The sequence below is a fragment of the Salvelinus fontinalis genome, chromosome 28 (assembly GCF_029448725.1).
Source record: "Salvelinus fontinalis isolate EN_2023a chromosome 28, ASM2944872v1, whole genome shotgun sequence".
NCBI classification, from domain to species: Eukaryota; Metazoa; Chordata; class Actinopteri; order Salmoniformes; family Salmonidae; genus Salvelinus; species Salvelinus fontinalis.
The window spans coordinates 10,321,359-10,348,234 of NC_074692.1; the positions used below are offsets into that span (position 1 = coordinate 10,321,359).

At 42.7% G+C, this 26,876-nt stretch overlaps 1 protein-coding gene across 2 annotated transcripts in view; it reads left to right on the forward strand.

Annotated features, from left to right (window-relative positions):
* The first annotated feature begins 5,877 nt into the window (after window positions 1–5,877).
* LOC129826112 (neurogenic locus notch homolog protein 1-like) overlaps window positions 5,878–26,876 on the forward strand; it is a 45,388-nt gene continuing 24,389 nt past the window's right edge. For both annotated transcript variants that reach the window (XM_055886445.1, XM_055886446.1), the window contains exons 1-4: window positions 5,878–6,149; window positions 10,857–10,938; window positions 22,086–22,348; window positions 22,575–22,913. In XM_055886445.1, coding sequence (XP_055742420.1) covers window positions 6,092–6,149; window positions 10,857–10,938; window positions 22,086–22,348; window positions 22,575–22,913 — 742 coding nt within the window. In that variant the 5' untranslated portion in view covers window positions 5,878–6,091. The remainder of the gene's footprint in view (window positions 6,150–10,856; window positions 10,939–22,085; window positions 22,349–22,574; window positions 22,914–26,876) is intronic.

Below are 26,876 nucleotides of genomic sequence, written 5' to 3' on the forward strand. Positions count from 1 at the left end.
TAGAAATTCTCAGAAAGTTACTTTTTGGACCTGCATGCCAAAACATTCAAGAGATACAGGTGCTCAAAGTTGACCCATATTGCATACCCCACTATACAATAATATATGTTTTGTTTTGTTTATTGGTCATGTACACAGTTAAATAGATGTTATCACAGGTGCAGTGAAATGCTTCTGTTTCTAGCTCCAACGGTGCAGCAATATCTAGCAATACAACACCAATACACACATTAACCAAAATGTTAAGAATAACAAGAAATGAAGACATGAGACATCCATGTCTTCATCACTGGAAAAGATAAAGGGTTGAGGTTGATATCATTTAAAAGCTTACAAACAGGGTTGTCAAACTATTTGATAATTTATGGGGATACATTTGTTTTTTAACCTTTGATCGTCAATTATGGCATTCAGGCCCAAAAACTCACTTTTGATCACTTCTTCCATGGGTATGTGGAGGGGTGATGAGGGATGGTTTTGGTTTTCATAAGGCAGAAACAATCACTGTATGTTTCTCTGCAGCTCAAAGTGCTGCATGGTCTGGGTGGGTTGGACTAACTGCACACTTCATCTCAACAACAATAGATCTAGAGATATGGATCATATTGGACTAGTTTAGGATTGTTGAACTGGGATGGATGGCACTCTGGTTTTAGGAAAAAACACATTCATCTAAGTAACAAGTAATGAGAGAGAGAGAAAGACTTGAAGCTTTTATAATGGAGGAATTCAAATAATAAAAAAGACATTTACTTTATCTTTTATAAAAAGAAAGCATGGATTATTGAGTCATTATTCGTTTTACACTTAAGACAAGACTGCAATTGTGCTGTAGACTTTGTGAATTTTGTCTCTTGTATAATACATTCTATACATTAGTTTACAGTATACTGGATTAAGCGTACATTTGAGTTCTTTTAAGTCTTGGTTCCAACAGTTAATTTTTTCTAAGAGATTGTCAGTTGGATAGGCACTCGGCAAGGTTTTGAATATCTTCGCAATCATATGAACATCTTTTTCTAAAATAATGGCTCCTGTCTGGATTTGAGCTAATAAAGCTTGAAGTCAATCTAAAAACAATCCTGGTGGGATATACAATGAAATGAATGTGTATTTTTCACCATGTACAGTACAATTCAACATTCGAAAATGGCCTTCTTGGTCCATGTGCTGAGATAAATGGGAAAATGGTGTATTCTTATTTATCAGGATCTGTTGTTACTACAGTAGATGGCAACATAGGTTTCTCCAAACCAGCTCCTCTTTAAACGTTCAATTTAAAAAAATAAATGAATGAATGTGTTATTTCATAGTTTTGATGTCTTCACTATTATTCTACAATGTAGAATATAGTAAAAATATAGAAAAACCCTTGAAGGAGTAGGTGTGTCCAAACTTTTGACTGGTATTGTACATTGAACATACACTACATATCTAAAAGTATGTGGACACCTGCTCGTCTAACATCTCATTCCAATGGCAGTGAGCTTTACACCACTCCAGTCGTCACTTGGCACTGTGTATGGTGATATTTGGCTTGTGTGCGGCTGCTCGGCCATGGAAACCCATTCCATGAAGCTTCCGACGAAGAGTTCTTGTGCTGATGTTGCTTCAAGTGGCAGTTTGGAACTCGATAGTGTTGCAACCTCAGACAGAGAATTTTTACACGTTAAGTGCTTCAGCACTCGGCGGTCCCATTCTGTGAGACAAACATTGGCAATAGAATGGCCTTACTGAAGCTCAGTGACATTCAACGTGGCACCGGCATAGGATGCCACCTTTCCAACATGTAAGTTTCCCAAATTTCTGCCCTGCTAGAGCTGCCCAGGTCAACTGTAAGTGCTGTTAATGAGAAGTGGAAACGTCTAGGAGCAACAACAGCTCAACCACGAAGTTGTAGGCCACACAAGCTCACAGAACTGGATCGCTGAGTGCTGAAGCGCGTGAAAATCATCTGTCCTTGGTTGCAACCCTCACTACCGCGTTCCAAACTGCCTCTTGAAGCAATGTCAGCACAAGAACTGTTCGTTCGGAGGTTTATGAAATAGATTTCCATGGCCGAGCAGCCGCACCCATGCCTAAGACCACCATGTGTCAAGCTTCGGCTGGAGTGGTGTAAAGCTTGCTGCCATTGGACTCTGGAGCAGTGGAAACACGTTCTCTGGAGTGATGAATCTTGCTTCACCATCTGGCAGTCCGACGGTCAAATCTGGGTTTGGTGGATACCAGGAGAATGCTACCTGCCCGAATGTGCAGTGTCAAATGTGAAGTTTGTTGGAGGAAGAATAATGGTCTGTGCTGTTTTTCATGGTTTGGGCTAGGCCCCTTAATTCCATTGAAGGGAAATTTTAACGCTACAGCATGCAATGACATTCTAAACAATTCTGTGCTTTGTGGCAACAGTTTGAGGAATGACAATGCCCCTTTTCACATTTATTTTTTATTTAACCAGGTAAGTCAGTATTGACGGCCTACCCCGGCCAAACCGTCCCCTAACGACGCTAGGCCAATTGTGCGTTGCCCTATGGGACTACCGACCCTGTTGGTTGTGATACTGCCCAGGATCGAACCCGGGTCTCTAGTGTCGCCTCTAGCCGCTGCGCCACTCAGGATCCCAAAGCACAAAGCGAGGTCCATACAGAAATGGTAAGTTGAGATCGGAGGCTGTTATAGCAGCAAAGGGGGGACCAACTCCATATTAATGCCCATGATTTTGGAATGAGATGTTCGACAAGAAGGTGTTCACCTTTGGTCATGTAGTGTATTTCTCAGCACCTCCAAGATGTATGATACCTACTAATGATCTAGTTACTTTTGACAGAAACAAAAGTAAGGAAGTTGGTCGGTGAGGATGGGTGGGCATAATACAGATGGGGGGTGTAATCCGTGATTGTCTGGCAATCCAAAGTTTGCATGTTCGAGTCAGGTCTGGTGACAACTGTAGCATTTTAGCTAACCCTTCCCCTTATTCTAAACGTAACCCAATTGACCTGCTACGTAAATTCACCTGCCCTTTGTCGTTTTACTTCTCCTAACTTTCTATGTAAATTATCCGCCAACGTAAATTCTCCCCATAATTCTCCTTTGTTGTTATGGTGCAACCTGGTCTCAGAGAAACATGCAGAATAATATACGTCCTCCAAGATGTTACCCAGCAGATCCGACACCTTAGGCTTGCTTACAGCTGTACTACTGGGTCGGAGAGGATGTTTGCTTAAAGTAAGACACCACAGAGCCGCCGCGAGATAAGGCTCTGAAAACATACCTCAATCCAGGGATGAGAAGTGCTTTGTACTCCGAATTGTCCCGTTATCTCAACTGTTACACTGAGAAGATTGAGTGACTGCTAAGCAAGCCTAAAGTGTCGGTTCTGCTGGCTACCAAGACGTATGATACATTTCGTCATGCGATTCATATGCTATTGTACGACCGGGTAAAACGTATGATACTATACATTCTATAGTTTGGATAATATTGTATGTATGACCACTTCCATTCACAATGTAACCTAATGAGTGCCACAGATTTAATTACAGAATAAACGAATTGCCCTGAGACCACGTTGTTTAGATAAACCATGTCAATGTTTAGTCAACCAGTGATTGCTCTGAGATTAACTCAGAAATAGTCAATCTCAACCTAAAACAAACTGAAACTAGTGCCTCTCCCAACGGTGATAAACTCAATTTGGAGTGCTAACAAAGCCAACTTTTACATGTATATATTTTTTTATTTAACCTTTATTTAACTAGGCAAGTCAAGACAGGACAGGCACAAACAGGTAGAAAAACACAATTCATTTCCAGGGAGTGATCAAAATAGTGAGATTCTACACTGTGTTTTCAGTGGGGTTGATAGTTGGTAAGAGCGTGGCTCTAGGTAAGAGCGTGGCTCTAGGAAGCTCAAGGTAGTGCTTTCAATCCCCATAGGGATCACATATACTTAAAGATGGAATCCATACTTGGTGAAACCGCCACGTCCGTTTGGGATATTATAACAACAAAGATGTCACTTCAAACAACAAACACAGCTTTTTCCCCCTCAGACATCATTACACACGCGATAGAAAAGCAGAATATGTACTGCGATTTGTTTGTTTTTTATGCTGCCGGTCACTCCTCTCCTCCGTTTCATCAACAAAACAATCCGTGGCACTGTTTCCCCATTTACGTATTTAAACTTGAAATAAAAATATGTGTACTCACTGAACTGTAAATTGCTTTGGATAAAACCATTTTCTAAGTGGAATATTATGGTCCTGGATCTGTAATAGCTACTGGAATGGAGGCCATTGAAATGGCAACACAAATGCTGTTTACACTCAGCCTTGGAATGTGACACAATACAAATGTAAATTTGTATCACATTGGAGATAAAGCCATAACCGATTATATAATTTGCGTTGCTTTTATCTGTTTTTCTGTAAAAGTTAGAAAAACAGGTTGTTCTTTTTGTTTTTTGTCACCATCGCCACCTCATCAACCACTTTCCCTTCTCTCCATTATATTCTCCCACAACCCTTCACTCCTTTACCATTCTCTCCATGATCTCCTCTTCCAACCCTTCTCCCCATTCTCAGGCTCCAGGGCCACAACGTTTGCTTCAGTCTTCCTCATGCCACACTCCGGGTTGATGTTCTACCTGGAGGTCCTGTTGCATATGCAGCTCCTTTAAATGTCATACAGAAATATGGATTCACCACTGAACAAATTAAGCCCTGCAGGCATAAAAAACACCAGTTGCAAATATTTCCCTTCTTTTTGGTTATGATTAGTTCCAAATTAATTATTGCTAAATTTAGAAATGAATGAATGTTGTTTGGGAATGGAAGTTGACATTTGTACTGACGATCTGATTGTGATCTGACCCCTTTAGGATACACATACCAGCCTAAGAAACCAAAGTCACCATAAAACTACTAAAACATTCTCATTAAGGGCCTTCTTGATTTTTACCCATGATATTTAGACATTGCAAAGCCCATATCCGTAACAAAGGATTTAAAAAAAGATACAAAGGATTATATGTCAACGTGTTATTGGATGGAATAAATGTGAAATCTGACCTGCTCTGTGTTTGCTGATTAAGCACACCCAGAATGTATTTATCTGTTTCAGGCCTACTGTCAGCTTTTACTTGCCAGCTATGGAGGATTAGATCTGTTATCATGGTTCACATGCTAGATAACATATGTTAATCATGAATAGCTCTATGAAAAACAAACACATTTTCCAAAAGTATGAGAGCAAAACAGAATGATTTTGTCTGTATGTTGAGTATGTGGAAATGATAGTAACCAGAGAACACCTTCACTTGGGCTACTTAAAGATAAGACTGGCTTCTACATCTGTATTTTAGTGATGTGAAAGCCATACTGTAAAATGAGCATACAATAAAAGTGTGGGCCACCAACAAAAATATAAACAATGTCGGAATATGTCCTTAATTTGGTTATAAATTGGTTATGACATAAGACATACATAACACAAACTACATATTCTTCCAAACTAAGGGTTAACTGTTTTAACCTGGTTTAATTGAAGATTCATTCTGTTATATTTATGTTTTTATTAATAGAAATTAGCCTAGATTTACTGGAAATTCTATATACTCTCGCTTTAAAGTGTCTGTTTTGTCAGTGATTGCTAAATCTACCAACAGGAAACGCATGGGATATATATATATATATATATATATATATATATATATATATATATATATATATATATATATATATATTTTAAATGTGATACTTTTATAGTTTTACAGGGTGGGCGTATTTTCCCACTCCTCCTCAGAACATTTCTAGATTAAATAAAATAATGAATAGCTGTCGTGGGCGAAGTAGACCTAGTGGCGCGGAACCATGACGCCCCTATATGTGGTTACGGGAATTGAGTCATTTACAACTCCGAAGCTGGAGTGAAAACATCGCATGTACGAAGTTTAGAGACACGCCGCAAACGTTTACTTTTTTGGATCTATGAAATGATGAATTGGAAGTTTTTTTAACTGTCGAAGAGGAAAATTAACAGGATCTATGATAACTCCAATTGGAATTATACATCAATTTTAAATCCGAAAAGAAGGAATGCATCATTTCTTTGTGAAACTAACTTGCCTGTTGCCGCTTATTGCTCTAACACGAGGTAAGCGCAATAACAATATTCAACCGTGTTTTGTTCGATACACAGTGGATACAATTTCATAAAATAAGTGAAATTGTACATTTATTACGTAGATGTTTTCCATGAATTCACTCATATAAAATCGTATTAGTGCACAGTAACTGCTGATGTGCAGGGAAGAACAAATGGGAAGAAGTGACATTGATTGTAGAACGATCTCAGAATGTTGCACTTGTTGCATTCGAACTTCAAAGGCATCTTATTTTTGAGGGTATTACTTAAAATTGCGTCTTAAAATGTGACAGTTAAGAATATATTCCAGCATCAGTTTTCATTCTTTGCAATATGCTCATGAGACCCGATTATTTATATATATATATCACAGTTGAAGTCGGAAGTTTACATACACCTTAGCCAAATACATTTAAACTCAGTTTTTCACAATTCTTGACATTTAATCCAAGTAAAAAGTTCCTGTTTTAGGCCAGTTAGGATCACCACTTTATTTTAAGAATGTGAAATGTCAGAATAATAGTTGAGAGAATTATTAATTTCAGCTTTTATTTCTTTCATCACATTCCCAGTGGGTCAGAAGTTTACATACACTAACTTAGTATTTGCTAGCATTGCCTTTAATAAATTGTTTAACTTGGGTCAAACGTTTCAGGTAGCCTTCCACAAGCTTCCCACAATAAGTTGGGTGAATTTTGTCCCATTCCTCCTGACGGAGCTGGTGTAACTGAGTCAGGTTTGTAGGCCTCCTTGCTTGCACATGCTTTTTCAGTTCTGCCCACACATTTTCTATAGGATTGAGGTCAGGGCTTTGTGATGGCCACTCCAATACCTTGACTTTGTTGTCCTTAAGCCATTTTGCCACAACTTTGGAAGTATGCTTGGGGTCATTGTCCATTTGAAAGACCCATTGTCGACCAAGCTTTAACTTCCTGACTGATGTCTTGAGATGTTGCTTCAATATATCCACATAATGTGGATGATGATGATGCCATGTATTTTGTGAAGTGCACCAGTCCCTCCTGCAGCAAAGCACCCCCACAACATGATTCTGCCACCCTCGTGCTTTACGGTTGGGATGGTGTTCTTCGGCTTGCAAACTTACCCCTTTTTCCTCCAAACATAACAATGATCATTATGGCCAAACAGTTCTATTTTTGTTTAATCGGACCAGAGGACATTTCTCCCAAAGTACGATCTTTGTCCCCATGTGCAGTTGCAAACCGTAGTCTGGCTTTTTTATGGTGGTTTTGGAGCAGTGGCTTCTTCCTTGCTGAGCGGCCTTTCAGGTTATGTCGATATTGAACTCGTTTTATTGTGGATATAGATACTTTTGTATCTGTTTCCTCCAGCATCTTCACAAGGTCCTTTGCTGTTGTTCTGGGATTGATTTGCTCGTTTCGCACCAAAGTACATTCATCTCTGTTTAAAGGCACAGTCAACTTAGTGTATGTAAACTTCTGACCCACTGGAATTGTGATACAGTGAATTATAAGTGAAATAATCTGTCTGTAAACAATTGTTGGGAAAATTACTTGTGTCATGCACAAAGTAGATGTCCTAACCGACTTGCAAAATCTATAGTTTGTTAACAAGAAATGTGTGGATTTGTTGAAAAACAAGTTTTAATGACTCCAACCTAAGTGTATGTAAACTTCCGACTTCAACTGTATATATATCAGTACCAGTCAAAAGTTTGGACACAACTACTCATTCAAGGGTTATTCTTCATATTTACTATTTTCTACATTGCCTTACTGGGAATTCCTCGTTGATGGGAAATAATTGAAGACATCAACACTAAACTATGAAATAACACATAAGGAATCAAGTAGTAACCAAAAAAGTGTTAAACAAATCAAAATATATTTTATATTTGAGAATATTAGTAGCCACCCTTTGCCTTGATGACAGCTTTGCACACTCTTGGCATTCTCTCAACCAGCTTCATGAGGTAGTCACCTGGAATGCATTTCAATTGACAATTGTGCCTTGTTAAAAGTTAATTTGTGGAATTTCTTTCCTTAATGCGTTTGAGCCAATCAGTTGTGGTTTGACAAGGTGGGGGTGGTATACAGATGATATCCCTATTTGGTAAAAGACCAAGGCCATATTATGGCAAGAACAGCTCAAATAAGCAAAGAGAAATGACAGTCCGTCATTACTTTAAGACATGAAGGTCAGTCAATCCTGAAAATTTCGAGAACTTTGAAAGTTTCTTCAAGTGCATTCGCAAGAACCATCAAGTGCTATGATGAAACTGGCTCTCATGAGGGCCGCCACAGGAAAGGAAGACCCAGAGTTACCTTTGCCGCAGGGAATACGTTCATTAGAGTTAAATGCACCTCAGATTGCAGCCCAAATAAATGCCTCAGAGTGCAAGTAACAGACACATCTCAACATCAGCTGTTCATAGGAGACTGCGTGAGTCAGGCCTTCATGGTCGAATTGCTGTAAAGAAACCACTACTAAAGGACACCAATAATAGGAAGAGACTTGCTTGGGCCAAGAAACACGACCAATTGACATTAGACCGGTGGAAATCTGTCCTTTGGTCTGATGAGTCCAAATTTGAGATTTTTGGTTCCAACCGCCGTGTCTTTGTGAACGCAGAGTAGGTGAACGGATGATCTCCGCATGTGTGGTTCCCACCGTGAAGCATGGAGGAGGAGGTGTGATGGTGTGGGGTGCTTTTGCTGGTGACACTGTCTGTGATTTATGTATTTCAAGGCACACTTAACCAGCATGGCTACCACAGCATTATGCCTTGATTCGCCATCCCATCTGGTTTGTGCTTAGTGGGACTATAATTTGTTTTTCAACAGGACAATGACCCAAAACACCTCCAGGCTGTGTAACCGCTATTTGACCAAGAAGGAGAATGATGGAGTGCCACATCAGATGACCTGCCATCCACAATCCCCCGACCTCAACCCAATTGAGATTATTTGGGAGGAGTTTGACCGCAGAGTGAAGGAAAAGCAGCCAACAAGTGCTCAGCATATGTGGGAACTCATTCAAGGCAGTTGGAAAAGCATTCCTCATGAAGCTGGTTGAGAGAATATCAAGAGTGTGCAAAGCTGTCATCAAGGAAATGGGTGGCAACTTTGAAGAATCTAAAATCTAAAATATAATTTGAATTTGAATCTAATTTTGTTTAACTCATTTTTGGTTACAACATGACTCCATATGTGTTATTTCATGGTTTTGATGTCTTAATAAAGAAAAACCCATGAATGAGTAGGTGTGTCCAAACTTTTGACTGGTACTGTGTATATATATATATATAAACATTTTTTACATCAAATAAGTGTTTGAGCTGAAGAAAGAAAACATGTTACCAACATTATTATTATTATTTTTAAATGTTTTTTATCAGTTATTTTAAGTGTAAAATTGCCCTCTTTAGTGGTCATTAGGACGTAAATATGATAACATTTACATTAGTCAGTGGGTACAGTAGGTGAAAAACATAGTTGCGGAATCCGGGTGTCCACTACAGAGGACATTTCCTGATAAGCTCTTATTGAACTATTATTTAATGTGACACAGTCCTGACTACTCACGTAACTATTCCTGAGATGTTCACTTACTAGAAACAATTTAAATATCAAACTCACAAAAATGATAAATTATAATTACACACACTTTTTTAAATTTCCATAAAATGTGAAGCAGACATTATTTTAAGAACCAGGAAGATAAAGTTGGCAAGGATGTCCTCTCAAGGGGACAGCAGGACTCAATACAGTGGCTTGTATGGCCTCAGGTACGGACCAAGATCTGATGTCCACTAGAGGACAGAAATGATGGATCTCAGGAGGATATGTAACTTTGTGGGTGACCCCACCAAATTGACATAGCAATGTGAGTTATAGATCTGTCATTCTCAATGAAAGCAAGTCTAAGACGCGATAGATCTCTTCTATGTGCGCTATTTCTATAATTACAGTTCTTAAGTTTAGTTTTTGCATTTTACTTTCGGTTTTGTACACCAGCTTCAAACAGCTGAAAATACAACATTTTTGGTTATTGAAAATATATTTCGCAGTGCTTTAGGTGGTACAATGATTTTGTACACTATACATTCTTGTTTTGTCACATAAACTGAAATTAGGCAAACAATTAGAATTTTTGCAACCAGGAAATGGTGGAGCAATTTCTGCATATTGCACCTTCACATTTATCTTGTATTTACAGATAGCCAGGCAGGATATTGTATTGTCATCATAGGATCCTGGATAGCACTAACCGTTGTGCTCTCGGCTCACAGATGCGGCTTGCGCCATTCGCTCTGCGTTTGCAAGAAAGTTCACTGTTCAGCCCATAACTTCACAGGAATATGAAAACTCGAGCATTAACCATTGAGGCAGGTTTGAGTCGAGTTACACAGAACCATTTTGCAGCGCTATGTTACTCCCCAAATATTGTACATTCTTTGGGACAGCTGCAAAGGGAAGAATGCGCCTACCGGTGTGTCAAGTCTCATTCACCACAAACTGCACTTCAAGGTGGCAGTAGTCACACCTAGTCCATACAATCATCATCATGAAGGATATTTCTGTTGTTTAACACTCAAGCATTTGGATGTTATTTTGTTCACGTCTTGTTGCTTTTCCAAAACCATCCATTGATGACTGTATATCAAAATCCTCTCCTCAATTGTGAAAAGAATTGAGGTTGTGTGTGTGGTGTATTGACTCATTCTGTTTGCAGGCCTAAGATGCTCTATGTCCACCGAGTCGTGTTTGAACCTGGGGAGGTGTGAGGCCACGGCTGATGGAAATGGAGAGTGCAAGTAAGTTTCAAATCCCTTTATTTTACATGAGATACATATGCACAGCAAACACCTGCATGAAACACATATTATACATTCCAGAGAGCGTTTAGTAAATGACATATCCAAGAACATGAAGTTGTTTAATTTTATCATGTTGAGTTGAGGCTTAGCTTGGGCCTCTGAAGGCATTTTCAGTTGTCTAAGAGAGTAGCACATGCCTATTCTTGGAAGACAATTACAACCTAGGCCTGGGCCAGCGCATGAATGAGATGTGTGGGTTTTGAAGAGGACTGCACCGGGGGGGTCGCTGTGTCTGTGTGTCTCGAAGCCTGCTCAGCCCAGCCCACTGCTACTGAATGAAGGCTCCCTCTCCCCTCTCTCCGGCAGAAGTCTCTGTTGGAGACACTCACTCTTAGTCCTAAATCTTGTTTCTCTTTTCTTTCACGGAGCGACAGCTGGGCTTTGCCAGAAGCTCGGCGGCCATTGTTCTCCAGTCAGATTAATTCTGTGTGACTAATCTGGGTGATGCTTCCCAGTGAGTTCTGGCTGCAGCCCCTGTCCTTCCCCCCGCCCCCTGCTCAAGGGGTTTTGTCCCCCTGTTGATTGTTGAATGGGCTTTCTCTCTCTGAGAGATTTTCATCTGAAGGACAGATGGAAGTAGAGGGTAATTAGACTGGATGGTTTCATAATTGTGAACAGATACATAAAGAGACTGTAAATTAGTAAACAAGTTGTAATGCATATCTGAGGTTGTTGTTGCTGTTTTCCATTTTTAAAGTGAAATGAGCAGGTCAATACAAAGCGTTCAGTAGCTCTTCCACATCAATGACATGTAGAACTTCGATTGTTCCCTGACCCCTCTTACCCCCTGTTGCACAAAGGCTACTTGAACATTGGCTCTGTTTCCAGCCTGTTATTTGAGTGCCAGTGTTGCCTTACTGAGCTGCAGTGGAGTGGGATGAAACTGGGCTGGTGCAGAGGCTCAATCAGGGCAGGTCAGCTCTTGGCTCCTGCAGGCCCAGGCAGCCATTTTGGCTCTGGGCCACATCTTAATTGTGTCTGGCAGTGTTTCGCCCCCCTTGTTGGGCCACAAAGCCATCATTGTGCCTGTCACTGTCCTCAGACTCTCCTAATTAAACATGGAGATTGTGATTAGTGGCCTGCTAGACTATTTTTTGGAGAGGGCTGATATTTTCTCTCTACTACGCCTTCCTTTTGTGTATCTTTTACTATGCCTTCATTTTTTGTATTATCCCACGGTAACAAGAGTTGACAATCCCACAATGTGTCTGGAATGTACAGGCAGAGGTCAGAGGTTGTGTTGTGTCTTCTCTAGTGTTCAATGTTGGAAATGTTTGTTTATGGGTATACAGTATGTTTGGGCAAACTTTAAACAGGGCTGTGATGTGAGAAATGATGACTAAAATGGGAACATTCAACAGAGCAAGCTAAGTGCACCCTATCAGATTAATCCAATTCTAAAACCGTGGCCTAATGTCAACAATGCTGCTAGTTTCTTTCCACAATCTTCCACTGAATGTTCAAGCGTTTCTCACCATGTAGGCTAAACTGGCTTGCTTTGTCTTTTCAAAATCAAAGAATTGTGTGGCAGGTCCTACTGAATTGTTGACAACATAAGTTAATGACTGGAGGACTCACCACATCCAGGTGGGTTAATTGGCATGATCCCTTCAGTCTTTTCAGGTTATAAATTAGGCCTAATGAAGACCCATGAACCCATAAGATACAGTAGACCCAAGGCCTCATATTGGGGGTTTGATGAGAGAGAGAGAGAGAGAGAGAGAGAGAGAGAGAGAGAGAGAGAGATACAGACTCAGTGAGCATTGCTACTGAGAGAGGCCGCCGTAGGCAGATCTAACTCTCAAGAGAAGACTATGAGCACACCGCCACAAAATGAGGTGGAAACTGAGCTGCACTTCCTAACCTCCTACCAAATGTATGACCATATTAGAGACACATATTTCCTTTACATTACACAGACCCACAAAATATTCTCGGACACATCCAATTTTGATAAACTCCCGTATCTATTGGGTGAAATACCACAGTGTGCATCACAGCAGCAAGATGTGACCTGTTGCAACAAGAAAAGGGCAACGAGTGAAGAACAAACAACACTGTCAATACAACCCATATTTATGTTGATTTTCCCTTTTGTACTTTAAGTATTTGCACATTGTTACAACACTGTATATAGCCATATTAAGACATTTGAAATGTCTCTATTCCTTTGGAACTTTTGTGAGTGTAATGTTTACTGTTCATTTTTGATTGTTTATTTCACTTGCTTTGGCAATGTAAAAATAAGTTTCCCTTGCCAATAAATCCCTTTGAATTGAGAGAGAGCGGAAGAGAGCAGGTTGGTGAGGTCTGGTGGCGTCTGTCTGTGTTGCAACCTGTCTGAATAATATAGGCTACGTTATATGTTTTGATGGTCTCCATGAAATTCCTTCCCTGAGCATACAGAAAGTGTATTTCCACGGCCATGTTCCCATTCCTGACAGGATCACGAACTTCCTTCACCTCAATTAAAACAATACTGCTCTGAAGTCGAGACAAGTAGTATTCCCAGGTAAAGTGCCATCCAATGCTTCAGTTTTATAGACACTGAACAAAAATATAAACACAACATGTAAAGTGTTGGTCCCATGTTTCATGATCTGAAATAAAAGATCCCAGAAATGTTCCATACGCACAACAAGCTTATTTCTCTGGAACTTTTGTGCACATATTTGTTTACAACCCTGTTAGTGAGCATTTCTCATTTGCCAAGATCATCTACCTGACAGGTGTGGCATATCAAGAAGCTGATCAAACAGCATGATCATTACACAGGTGTGGGACAACATTCCACAGGGCACAATCAACAGCCTGATCAACTCTATGTGAAGGACATGTGTCGCGCTGCATGAGGCAAAGGGCTGGTTTTCTGATCTATGCCCCTATTTTTTTTTGAAGGTATCTGTGACCAACAGATGCATATCTGTATTCCCAGTCATGTGAAATCCATAGATTAGGGCCTAATTCATTTATTTCAATTGACTGATTTTCTTATATGAACTGTAACTCAGTAAAATCGTTGAAATGGTTGCATGTTGCGGTTATATTTTTGTTCAGTGTAGTACTGTAGGATGCCTACTTTACATTCCATGCCATGAATACTGAGGTCCTCCCTCATATCTGGACTGGTGAATGAGAGCTACTGGGATCAGGGCAGGCCAGGGTAGTTTATCTGAAGGAGGCCTCTCATCTAGTAAGCTGACATGACAGTAACAGAAAGCAGTGCAGTGTAGGGCCAATAAGAACCCAAGAGAGAGATATGATCCACACTCTAGGATGGCTAGAATCAAGGGGCTTAGCTTCAGAGCCTCAGCCAGGGAGATGAGAGATGCACTGTCTGGAGAGGGCTGCCGTGCCCAGGGTTCACATACTGTGCCTCAGTCGGCAGGAAAACAGAAGAGACTCCTCAAAATATCTGTCTTTTTTTGGGACCGGCAATTGATACAGTGAGTCACGTGACCTCTTGTGCTTCAGAGGAGGGCTTAGTCCCCCACTGGAGAAGGGAGATTTGGAGGTGATGTGGTATGAATGAGACTGAGCCAGGGTATTTTGAGCAATATTGCTGTCTGTCTGTCACTCATCAACCTGTCCTGTACTCAGATTGTGTCCAAAATGGGGCCCTATTCCCTATGTAGTGCATACATTTTGCCTGATGAGAAGTCTTTGATGTGATGATGCATGCTGAGGCCTCAGTATTTGGAGAGTCAAACCTTAGCATAGATGTCCCCTGTGCTGCCTGTCTGTGAGCCTGCTTGCCTGGAGAAATAAGTCTTCTGCAGTAACAGCCAGTCTCCCCTCCTTCAGAAAGACATAAATAGCCCAGTTAGCGCCTGAGGCGAAGGTTTCCATGACAGGTTCTAATCTGCAGGCACTGTATTCAAAGAGCTGGAACTGATATAACCTCGGATAATCATTCTCTCAAGTGTTTGTCCAGGCTTTAATGAATTCCCCTTTGGATAACTAGCTAGATGGCCTAGCTACGTGTGTGTTAAAACTCTCTGACTGAAGTGAAATAAGAAGCAGGCCCATTCATTCCCTGGCATGTGTGGTGTGGTAAGGAGCCTTTTGGTCCTAGACTTGGCGCTACGATACCGCTTGCCGTACGGTAGCAGAGAGAACAGTCTGGAGTCTTTAACAGTTTTTTGGGCCTTCCGTTGACACCGCTTATTATATAGGTCCTGGATGGGGCGAAGCTTGGCCCCAGTGATGTACTGGGCCGCACACACTACTCTCTGTAGAGCCTTACGGTAAAATGCCGAGCAGTTGCCATACCAGGCAGTGATGCAACCGGTTAGAATGCGCTCGATGGTGCATCTGTAGAACCTTTTGAGGATCTGGGGATCCATGCAAAATCTTTTCAGTCTCCTGAGGGGGGAAAAGGTGTTGTTGTGCCCTCTTCACAACTGTCTTGGTGTGTTTGGACCATGATAGTTCATTGGTGATGTAGACACCAAGGAACTTGAAACTCATGAATGAAAGCCAGCCCTTGTCCTGGCCAATGATGCTTCAATGCAACCTCTGTTTGCTACGAGGCAGATGAATCCCAGCATTTTAGTCCACCACTCCACCCCCCACTCCCATCCTTTCATTCAGACGCAGGAAACCGCCTCGAAGGACCGGGGGAAGAAAAGGTGCTGTATTGTATGTGATCATATCATCACACAGGGCCCTGGGCTTTCATGGGCCGCCGGGCCCGGGTCGGCTTCCCTTTGGCACAAACCTCAGTGGAGAGAAGGAGGGGCTGAACTGAGCCGCTGACTGTTCTGTTCTGACTTCTGACTGATTGAAGCGACTTGACGTTGGGGAACTTCAACGCTGGATTAGAGATATTTGAGTCTGAGGGGCGACACATAACAAAGAAAAATCACATACATTTTGATCACCTGCTAATATGACTGACAGCGAGGCCATCTGTGTGTGCATGTGTGCGTGCGCGTGTGCAGCGAGGCAGGAGAGAAAACAACAATAGAGGAGCATTTCCTCATTTGATGAATTTGAGCCCGACCACCTGTCTGTCTGTGGATCATAACTGAACAACTAAAAGGGACTTGCATTACCCACAAGGCAGCACACTCCATAATACCCATGATTACTTGTGGTTTTCCCATTCAACTCCAAACAGAAGACTGCCTCACAGCGGCAGGTGTTCTATGAACTTTCACACACATAAATTCACACAAAACATAAGTTAATGGCTTTCTTCTGGATGGAGTGATAAGGAGGTCCTTTAAAAATGCAAAAGAATGGGGTAAAACGATGTCTTAACTAAAGCCAATAGCATCTGTTTGAATCACCTAAACTTCATAAAATGTTCTCATAGGTAGACCTCAACCAAACACAACACTGAGCTCTGTACAGTAACTACTTCGCCAGGGTCTGCTTCCGTGTCACACACCTTCAGCCACATTTAATCACTTACGAGGTTCCCAGTCTCGTAAAGCAGCAGGCTAGGCAGTAGCAACACCACCACCAGTCATTAGGAGAAGACAGCATGAGTCAGAAATCCCCCAGGCAGCCTCCTCCCCTGTTCCTGTTCCTGCCTCGCCACAACTCCCCTGCACCTCCTATCTCCTTTCTGCCTCTCCCTGCATCCCCTGCCTCTCCTCCTGACCCTCTGTGTTGTGTCCCTGGGGGAGCGGTTCCTTTCCCATGGGCTCTGTCAGTAATGGGGCCAAATAAACAGGCCTCTAATGAACACTACCAGATGTGGGCTGGGAAGCTACGATTAGAGAGAGAGAGGGGCTGAGGCACAGCACCACAGCAAGCCCTGAGGGAGTGCTTTCAAACTGATCAGACAAGACTAAAGGATACTTAGCAGAGGCACAGACACCAAACAGCCAGGAAATGAGAGTGGAGAAAAACAAGGCAGGGGAAAAAAGTGTTCCTAGAACAGTTTGACTCCAGGCTGGAGGCAGTTTAGAGAGAGGTGGAGGAGGCATGTAAAAGAGAGACGGACTGTGAAAAACCAAAAACTTAATTAGCTCTAGGCCCAAAATGGTTTGTCACTTTCTCGATATTCGATACTGTGTTGAAGAGGTTCAATTCTCAAAATGATTCATGGTGTCGTGGTGAACATTTAATTGGAACAGTCGAGTGTTCTTTTTGTCTTATAGCGCAGACAGACCAACCTAAACACCCCTCGTCTGCAGTTAATCATCTGCTGAGTTTTGCGATTCAACATTCCCCGAATCGTCAGGAATTGAATAGAAAATGACAGCTGATGTTCAGTGGTCAGATGCGATAGGACGGCCACCGGGTGCTAATTACAGTTAGTCAGCGCTGTGTGTTTGACCCTTTTAGAGAAACTACACTACAATACTGTAGGTGAATGGGGAACATAGGTAGGCTGTATTGAAGAGTGGAGCCTGTACGTCTCTGTGTGTGTGTGTCTATATATGCGTGTGTGTGTTCATGTGTACGCCTGCGTGCCTGTGTGTCTTCAAAGCACAGTGCCTTTCTGTGCATGGTGACCTCCGAGAGTGACAGATGGCAGATTGGCCCAACAGTGGAGAAACCCCCAGAGTGGTGTCTGCTCCCGAGGTCAGGTGTCATGACAACATCTGCTCTCCGCCTGGGCTGATCCTCAGCCGCCCGCTGCACACTGCAGCACAGACGCACACAAACACACACATGAGCACACACACAGACCCTTTGCCACGGGCTACTTGTGGCCAGGAAGAAAAGCAATCTCAGCAGGACAATGGAGGCTACTGGGGCAGGCAGGGAGGGACGAGAGTCACAGGATAACAACAACAGTATCAGCCTGATTACAGAGGTTCCCCTGTTATACAACATCACTCCGGCCTGCCGCACACCTGATATTTGAACAGCTTCTGATTCTTCTCCTCTTTTCAACTGTTCTTTATTTAACTTTCTAGCAGATAGTTTACCTGCTGCCAAGATTAGGGTACTCTGGATGACGTGGCCAGGAGTCTGTTGTAGCAGCTGCCTTTCACTGTTTGTTTTGAACGGTTCAAATTAGAAGAGTAGTTGTGTGTCTTTTGTTTTTCCCTTTTATAGTCTGTGTGAGCCATTTAAGACGGTTAGCCGTGGGTGTCCTGTGAAACGTATTTTGTGCTGACGGCCTATTCGTCGACTTCTCGCCAAGTTAAAGAGCAAACGGTTAGCATTCTTGGCTAGCGCGTGCTGAGGTTGACTCTGTTCAAACGCCAGGGCCAGAGTGTGTTTGAGCAGCGGGGCCACGTGGACCGAGGCAGAGGAGTGGGTGCTTTATGTATTTGTCTTTGAGGCCCCAGTGTGAGACATTGGGCTGTTTGTGATGAACAGGCAGGTCTGGGCCTGGTTTAAAAAGCTGGTGTGAGTTTTTGCAGAGCCCTGTAAAGTGAGGCTGCCAAGAGCCTCAATTGAGGACTGTGGTTCAGGGATAGGGACAGGAGACTAGGGGGGGGGGCTTTTTTAGAGTAAACACCAACATTCCTTCCAAACCAGCAACCTCTTCTGTTCACTGGCTTCCCACTAACTCTCCATCCCACCCCCTCCTCCAAAACCAGTTCAATTTCCTTTCTTTCAGACAGCTTTGTTTGTGTCTCTCTCTGCATCGTTTAAGTATGTTTGGGTTGACCAGTGAAAAGTAACACCCAGGCCCAGACTTTGAGGTTTTTGGAGCCAAGGCCCAGTCGAGAGAGAGTCATAAATCCTTATATGGTGGCTTACAAAAGCAGACAACCCTATGGACGCCATGAAAAGAGAGAGTGGGGGGAAACAGTTGGTGGGAACGAGAGCAAAAGAAGGTATATTGAGGAGGGGGGAGTAAAGGACGGTCAGCCGTAAGAAGGCTCCATAAAGAGCTCCATAAAGAAGACCGAATTAAGGACCAAAAAGAGAGAGAGAGGCCAGATGGAGAGAGAGAGAGAGAGACCAGGGATGAGCCCAATGGAGAGAGGAGAGGAGAGGAGAGGAGAGGAGAGGAGAGGAGAGGAGAGGAGAGGAGAGGAGAGGAGAGGAAAAACTTGTTTGTGGACAGAGGGAAGAAGGAACCGAGAGGAGAAGGTTTACCAGCTGAATGCACACTCTCAGCTTGGAGGCTCCCGGCCTGGCCTGCCTGTGGTTAGATCTGAATGGGGAGGAGAAACAATGGAGCCACTCATCCTACCCCCTCCACTGCTGATGTGTGTGGGGGGGGGGGGGGGGGCATTCAGACGCCTGAAGCCCAGGCCCCAGCCATTCTCCTGGGGATAAAGGGATGAAGAGGGACATGGAGGGCACATAAATGGGGGGATGGAGGGAGCGCTGGCCAGGCAGCAGCTGCCGTCCCCTCATTTACATGCGCACCTGCTCAGTCGCTGCAGCCTTTTGGGAACGATGGCTCAGAGTGTGACGCATGCCCCGCCTCACGACCCCAGCACCAGGCTCCCACTATGTCTGCGCTGTGCCCCTCTCCGGGAGACCTGGGTTGGCTTATAGACCCCCACTATTTCAGAACTGCATTGCTATGAATGCTAGCAGGCAGAATGCTTCTACATCTCTGTCATAATTAAAAAAGATAGCGAATTATCTGAACAATTAAAGGGCTTGTAGTGAAACTCTGGAGAACAAGGATGAACCGAGCATGTGTTCTTCTCACCACAGGAAAATACATTTGATCATGTTTAGATTTAGAATAGTCCTCACATAGCATATGGCAATGTTGGGACTTTGGTAGATGGCCTTTTCTCCTCCTTCGCACTCTATATCTCTCTAGAACAAACCATCCTGACAAGCATGCTCCCTGTAACCCAAGACGGATGATTCTCTAGTATTTCCCAGTGATTGGAAACCAGAGGTAGCCTAGCCTAGCATTAAAGCAGTGTGACATGCCATCAGGCCCTTCATGTTTGTGTAGCTAGTGCCCAGCCTAGCATGTGATGTTTTCTTTCCCTGGCCACCCTAATCCTGTGAGAGAGAGACCCTGTCTAAACACACGTCTGTCCCCACAGGGGGCCTCTGCTTGGCCCCGGGCCCCCAGCCCTGCTCACACAACCAACGGCCCCCTGGGAATGTTTGGGGAGGTGATTTAGTTAGCCCCCTTAGGGCTAATAGTAATAGACTTATAGACAACTATGTGATAGTTGGAGTGACAGAACTTTTAACGGTATTTAAAGGTTGTTGAAACATTGTTACATTATGGAATCCCCCAGAATGAGACACAGTAGCTATAATCAACAACTATTAACGATGTAAATGAATACAATACTAGTTGCAACTGGAGAACAAAAAAAACAACAGCCTCCAATGGAAAGGAATCAGCTTTTTGGGGATTCACTTTCATGTGAATTTCCTTCATTTTTCCGCTTCAGACCAATCCCTACTTCTCACTTAAAACATTGTTTTTGTGTTACATTTTGTTTTATGTTTTGCCTTGGGGGAATTGACAATGAATTAGCAAAAGTTTCATTAGGGGGATAACTGATACCAAAAGTGTCTGTGTGGCTCTAGAGTTCGCTATCTCTCTATATCCCTTGTCTCTGGCTGTCAGAGAGCGAGAGAGAGAAAGACTCTATACAGTAGAAGAATACAGGGCAATGAGGTGAAGGAACACTGCTTTGAACTCTCCATAATGTTAGCTCTGAGTTCAAAGACGGGCATAGACACGGCCTTGTCCTTTGAATGAATGAGCGCTGAAAAAGGAGTGGAGTGGAGCATATTTCTTGCTGAGAGCTGTTGTTGGGGGCCATGGGGCTACCTTTGTCAAAAATGAGACCGGATTATGTACAAGAATTCCGTCAGCTCGTCAGAGTCCAGCTCAATGTTGTTGTGTAGTGTTGATGAATGGAGTCAGTCCACAATGACCAACCCTCACCATCCAACCATTTGGGAAAACAGTACACAAACCCCCCTGGATGACAAATGGGAGCATTTGGTAGCAGTGAGGTCCTAGACAGAGTGGTGGGTTATCTCTTTCCACTGACCCTGACCACCTCACTGATCGCACAAACCTCTCTGACCACCTCTCTCTCTCTCTCTGTGTGGCCCTTTGTTGGGAGTTGACCTTGTGTTGCCTCGGGGGACTCTCCAAGCCCTGTCATTGTAATAGTAAATGTGCGAATCCATCCCCGCCGACCTCCGCTCTCTTCCTCTCCTTCTCTCGTTCCCTCTCAATTCAATTTCGATTCGAATGGCTTCATTGGCGTAGGAAACATATGTTTACATTCCCCAAGCAAGTTAAATAGATAAGAAACAAAAGTGAAATAAACAATCAGAAAGGAACAGTAAACATTACACTCACAAAAATTTGAAAAGAATAGACATTTCAAATTTGATATTATGGCTATGAACAGTGTTGTAACAGAGTGCAAATAGTACAAAAGGGGAAATAAATAAACATAAATATGGGTTGTATTTACAATGGTGTTTGTTCTTCACTGGTTGCCCGTTTTCTTGTGGCAACAGGTCACAAATCTTGCTGCTGTGATGGCACTGGAATTTCACTTCCCTCATTCTCTCTGGGAACCGTTTGCTGGGGGCCACTTTATGACTCTAAGAGGACCTGTGAGAAACATCACAGGGGTGGATGATGCCCCCTGTCCCACCCCCTTGCCCCCCCATATCCTGCAGTCAGGGTTTTATGGCCTAAAACACGTTGTCTAAAAGGACGACAGTGACAAGGCAAATGTGCTGTTTAGCTGCATAGTTTCTCATGGCTGCGTTGCCGTGTAGTAAAAACAGTGGGCAGGACAGAGAGAGAACATCCTAACTGAGCCCTCAGAGCATCTTTCACAGAGAGCACGGACTAGTTAGTTACTTAGGTTAGTGTCAGGCTGAGCCTGTTTCCCAGGCTGCTGAAGGTCTATATTGATGAGCACACAATAGGAACATCGCAGTGGCTTCCTCTCCTTGTTTGCACTGACCTCTGAAAGCATCAGAGGTGAAAGTAAGAAAGTGGATGCCTACTAGTAGGTATTTGCTTTCACTCTTGCTGTGTTTCCATATCTTCCATCTATTAAAACAAGACTAAGTCATGTTGCATTGTACAGGCCACACATGCTTGACTCGTGTTAACTTGCACCTGTTGAATACAACTTTTCTTTATCCCTTAGTGCTATTATTATTTTTCTGACTCAACCTGCCTCTCTCTCTCTTTCCAGATGTCGGGATGGATACGTGGGGAACCGGTGTCAGCACCAGGACCCCTGCACTTACTCTTCATGTAAAAATGGCGGCTCGTGTCGCATGGTGCCCCGGGGGAATTCAGTGGAATTCACATGTTTCTGCCGGCCAGGCTTCACAGACCGCCTATGTCTGACGCCCATCGACAACGCCTGTCTCAGTTTACCCTGCCGTAACGGTGGCACTTGCGACCTGGTCAACCTCAAAGAGTACAAGTGTAGATGTCCTCCTGGCTGGTCTGGTAAACACTGTCATATTTACTACTCACGCTGTAGTCAGAATACTGGAGGGAAAGCTGCATTGTCTAGTAGTAATAAATAACATTACTAACCGGTCTTATGTTCTTTAAAATATTAAAGCTGACCATGGTTACAGCTAATTGTAGCGCATGAAAAGAAACAAGGTGCTATGTATGTAAATAAAGATCAAAATCCTGATTTAATTTACAAGATGTGTGTCTCTTTCAGGTAAGCAGTGCCAGCAGGCAGACCCCTGTGCTTCTAATCCCTGTGCCAACGGCGGGCAGTGCACCCCCTTCGAGTCCCACTACATCTGCTCCTGCACCCCCTTCTTCTATGGCCAGACCTGCAAGCAGGACGTCAATGAGTGTGCCCAAAACCCCTCACCCTGCAAGAATGGAGGCGTGTGTGTGAACGAGGTGGGCACCTACCGCTGCCAGTGTCCCCAGGAGTATACGGGCAAGCACTGCGATACCCGCTACCTACCGTGCAACCCCTCCCCCTGCCACAACGGGGCCACCTGCGTCCAGAAGGGAGACACCACCTACGAATGCTCCTGTGTGCCAGGTACTGCTCTGTTAATGTTGTCCCATCTGATCCCCTATGGGCCCAAGCCTACATTTACAGAGCCTTCAGAAAGTATTTATACCCCTTTTCAAAATGTTATTTTACAGCCTGAATTTAAAATGGATTAAATTGCGATTTTTGGTCACTGGCCTAAACACAATACCCCATAATGTCAAAGTGGATTTACGTTTAATTAAAAATTAAAAGCTGACATTTTTTGAGTCAATAAGTATTCAATTTCTTTGTTATGGCAAGCCTAAATACGTTCAAGTCACATAATAATTTGCATGGACTCACTCTGTGTGCAATAATAGTGTTTAACATGATTTTTGAATGGCTACCTCATCTCTGTACTACACACATACACAAATTGAACCACAAAGACCAGGAAGGTTTTCCAATGCCTCACAAAGAAGGGCACTTATTGGTAGATGGGTACAAATAAAAAAACTGACATTGAATATTACTTTGAGCATGGTGAAGTTATTAATTACACTTTGGATGGTGTATCAATATACCCAGTCACTACAAAGATGCAGGCGTCCCTCCTAACACAGTTGCCGGAGAGGAAGGAAACCGCCTATGGATTTCACCAATGGTGACTTTAAAACAGTTACAGAGTTGAATGGCTGTGATAGTAGAAAACTAAGGATGGATTGACAACATTGTAGTTACTCCACAGTACTAACCTAAATGACAGAGTTAAAAGAAGGACGCCTGTACAGAATCAAAAATATTCCAAAACAAGCACTCTGTTTGCAACAAGGCACTAAAGTAATGCTAAAAAATGTGGCAAAACAATTTACTTTTTGTCCTGAATACAGTGTTATGTTTGGGGCAAATCCAATACAACACATTACTGAGTAGCACTCTCCATATTTTCAAGCACAGTGGTGGCTGCATCATGTTATGTGTATGCTTGTAATCATTAAGGACTGGGGAGTTTATCAGAATAAAAAAGAAACGGAATGGAGCTAAGCACAGGCAAAGTCTTAGAGGAAAATCTGGTTCAGTCTGCTTTCCACCAGACCCTGGGAGATGAATTCACCTTTCAGCAGGACAATAACCTAAAACACAAGGCTACACTGAAGTTGCTTACCAAGAAGACAGTGAACGTTCCTGAGTGGCTGAGTTACAGTTTTGACTTAAATTTACTTCAAAATTCAAAAGGCACTCGCACATCTGAGCTATCTTTGTTGCAGGTGCATGGTAACAGTTAAATAAGATGAGAAAAAAGAAGGAACCCACACGCTGCTCTTGCTAGTATCACTGTTCTTTAATTAGCTTTACGTATCGACCTCGAGGCCTTCGTCAGAGCTTGAGGAAGTCCTTGAGGCCGATACGTAAAGATAATTAAAGAACAGTCATAGTAGCAAGAGCAGCGTGTGGGTTTCTTCTTTTTTCTCGACTTAAATCTACTTGAAAATCTATGGCAAGACCTGAAACTAGTTGTCCAGCGATGATCAACAACCAATTTGACAGAGCTTGAAGAATATTGAAAAGAATAATGGGCAAATGTTGCACAATCCAGATGTGGAAATACTTACCCAGAAAGACTCACAGCTGTAATTGCTGCCTAAGGTGCTTCTACAAAGTATTGACTCATGGGTGTGAATACTTGTGCAAATGAGATATTTCTGTATTTAATTTTCAACATGTTTTCACATAGTCATTATGGGGTATTGTGTGTAGATGGGTGAGAAAACACATATATTGAATCCATTTTGAGTTCAGGTTGTAACACAACAACATGTGGAATAAGTCGAGGATACTTTCTGAAGGCACTGTACATTACGTTTTGGTCATTAAGCAGATGATTGTATCCAGAATTATTAACAATCAGGCCATTCAACTATGAGGAATGTTGAGTTCTGTGTGATATTTTATATATTAAGTTAGGATTTGACCCTATATGAACTTTCAGGTTGTGCAATCCATTTCCACTTAGGGGCTGCTTAAGTGTTTTGTCCACCAGTCTATCCATCATAGGTCAAACATCTAAAACAGCTGTGTGTGTGTGTGTGTGTGTGTGTGTGTGTGTGTGTGTGTGTGTGTGTGTGTGTGTGTGTGTGTGTGTGTGTGTGTGTGTGTGTGTGTGTGTGTGTGTGTGTGTGTGTGTGTGTGTGTGTGTGTGTGTGTGTGTGTGTGTGAGCTGTAGGGCGATATGGCCTAAAAATCATATCTTTATTATTATTCTTTTTTACTTTCCATCGATTCACGATATGTTTTCTCTAAATAAGCTTTGTTGTACAATTAAAGGTCAAGTATTATTTTATTAAAATAGTTTAACATGCTTTTTTTGCAATAATCCCCGATCTGGCTTTCAAGTCTGTCAATGAAAATGCCCTTTTTGTTACAAATTTAACCAGAACCATGCTTAATGCACGTTCACTAATAATGACCAACTTCTTATAATGGGTATTATAGAAGATGAACACAGGTCTCATAAACTCTCTCTCAAGTACAAGCCCACATGCTAGTGACTAGCCAGCTAATCTTTATATCTCAAGTTTAGCCAACTTGGATCTATTGGCAAAGGTAGAACAGTTGAATTGTTAGGAACACAACCTTAAGTCCGTCTCCAACTGTTTGAACAGCATGTTAGCATGTCCACTTTGTTATGATGTTGAAATCAAGTGGCCTACCTTATTTCTCAGAATAAGAATGGGTTGCAAATTCCGTATGTAATTGTGTTTTAGGCTTATTGCACATTTATAAAACACAGACTAGACAGCTAGTGTAACAGTCCTTGGCTAAAATGCTTCTAGCGGTACGTGGTGCCGCAATGCCGCACTCAACAAACTGAGGATCCATTTTCCAGAATCAATGTTCATTGATTATCCTGTTTTAGTAGTGTCTGCTCTGCGCGCAATTTGAAGAGTTGAAACACAAAAAGGTGTCGTTAGAAGGGTTAACGTCTCCTTTATTACAGTAAAATAATGTCTCAATGTGTTTCGGTGTCCATAGGACCCATTCTGTTGAACCAAACCTCAAATGCAAATAGCGAGTTGAATCCACTTGCCAGAGGGGAAGAAGTTGTCATGTTTGTTGTTTTGAGTGGCAGGCGTAGGGGCTTGGTGTGCATGTGTAAATAGGAAGGTGCACACAGCCTACAGTCATTGCACATGCTACAGAAGGAGCGAAGGAGACAAGACCAAAAAGACAACATGAGAACAAGTGGACATAAATGCTCATAAAACATATTTTTTTGCAATACGGGCATTTGGAATATTGCGCAAAAAAAATATTCAAAATTGATTTGTTATATCGCCCAGCCCTAGTGAGCAGTGTGTAGTGTCTCCACAGTGCATTATGTGTGTGTTGTGTGAACAGAGGGGAGCAGGACAGCATTGGGCCTTATCGTGAGGAAATGGCTGAATTATAACATCCTCGGAACAGAGCCTGCTAGACCTGTAGACAGGGTTACCGCGACTGGTTGTCCTCTCCCTACTCCCCACAGGTCACCACTTCCACCCTGCCCTGCTCCAAAGCCAGGTTGAGCTAGACTTCCACTGAGCTCCCAGTAAGCACCACGCCACTTTCTCTGTGCCTCTCACACTGTTTTGGCCGTGAAACATGGCTCTCACCGAAACGCAACTGTCAAAGAGAAATAATTGTGAATCAAGAGAAGTACTAGAATTGTCAACAATCCAATGGTGCTCAGATTCTAGCTACGTGAAATTGGCAGTATAACCTCCTGAATGTCCCTCTTCTTTTCTTATGCAGCCACGGTGCCAGACAATACTGTGGTGGTGTGTTGTGTAATGCCAGAGCAGGATGGTTTCTGTTATATGAAGGGAAGCTGTGGTCTGGCTGGCTGTTTGTTCTGACTGACACAGACCAAAGGAGGGATGCCACCGCTGCCATTCATTCCCCTCTGAAAAATGAGGCCGTTGACTGCTTCAACTGTAAAATAGTTTCCCCTTGTTTTGAAAGGAACCAACCTGGCAATTTTGAAACTAG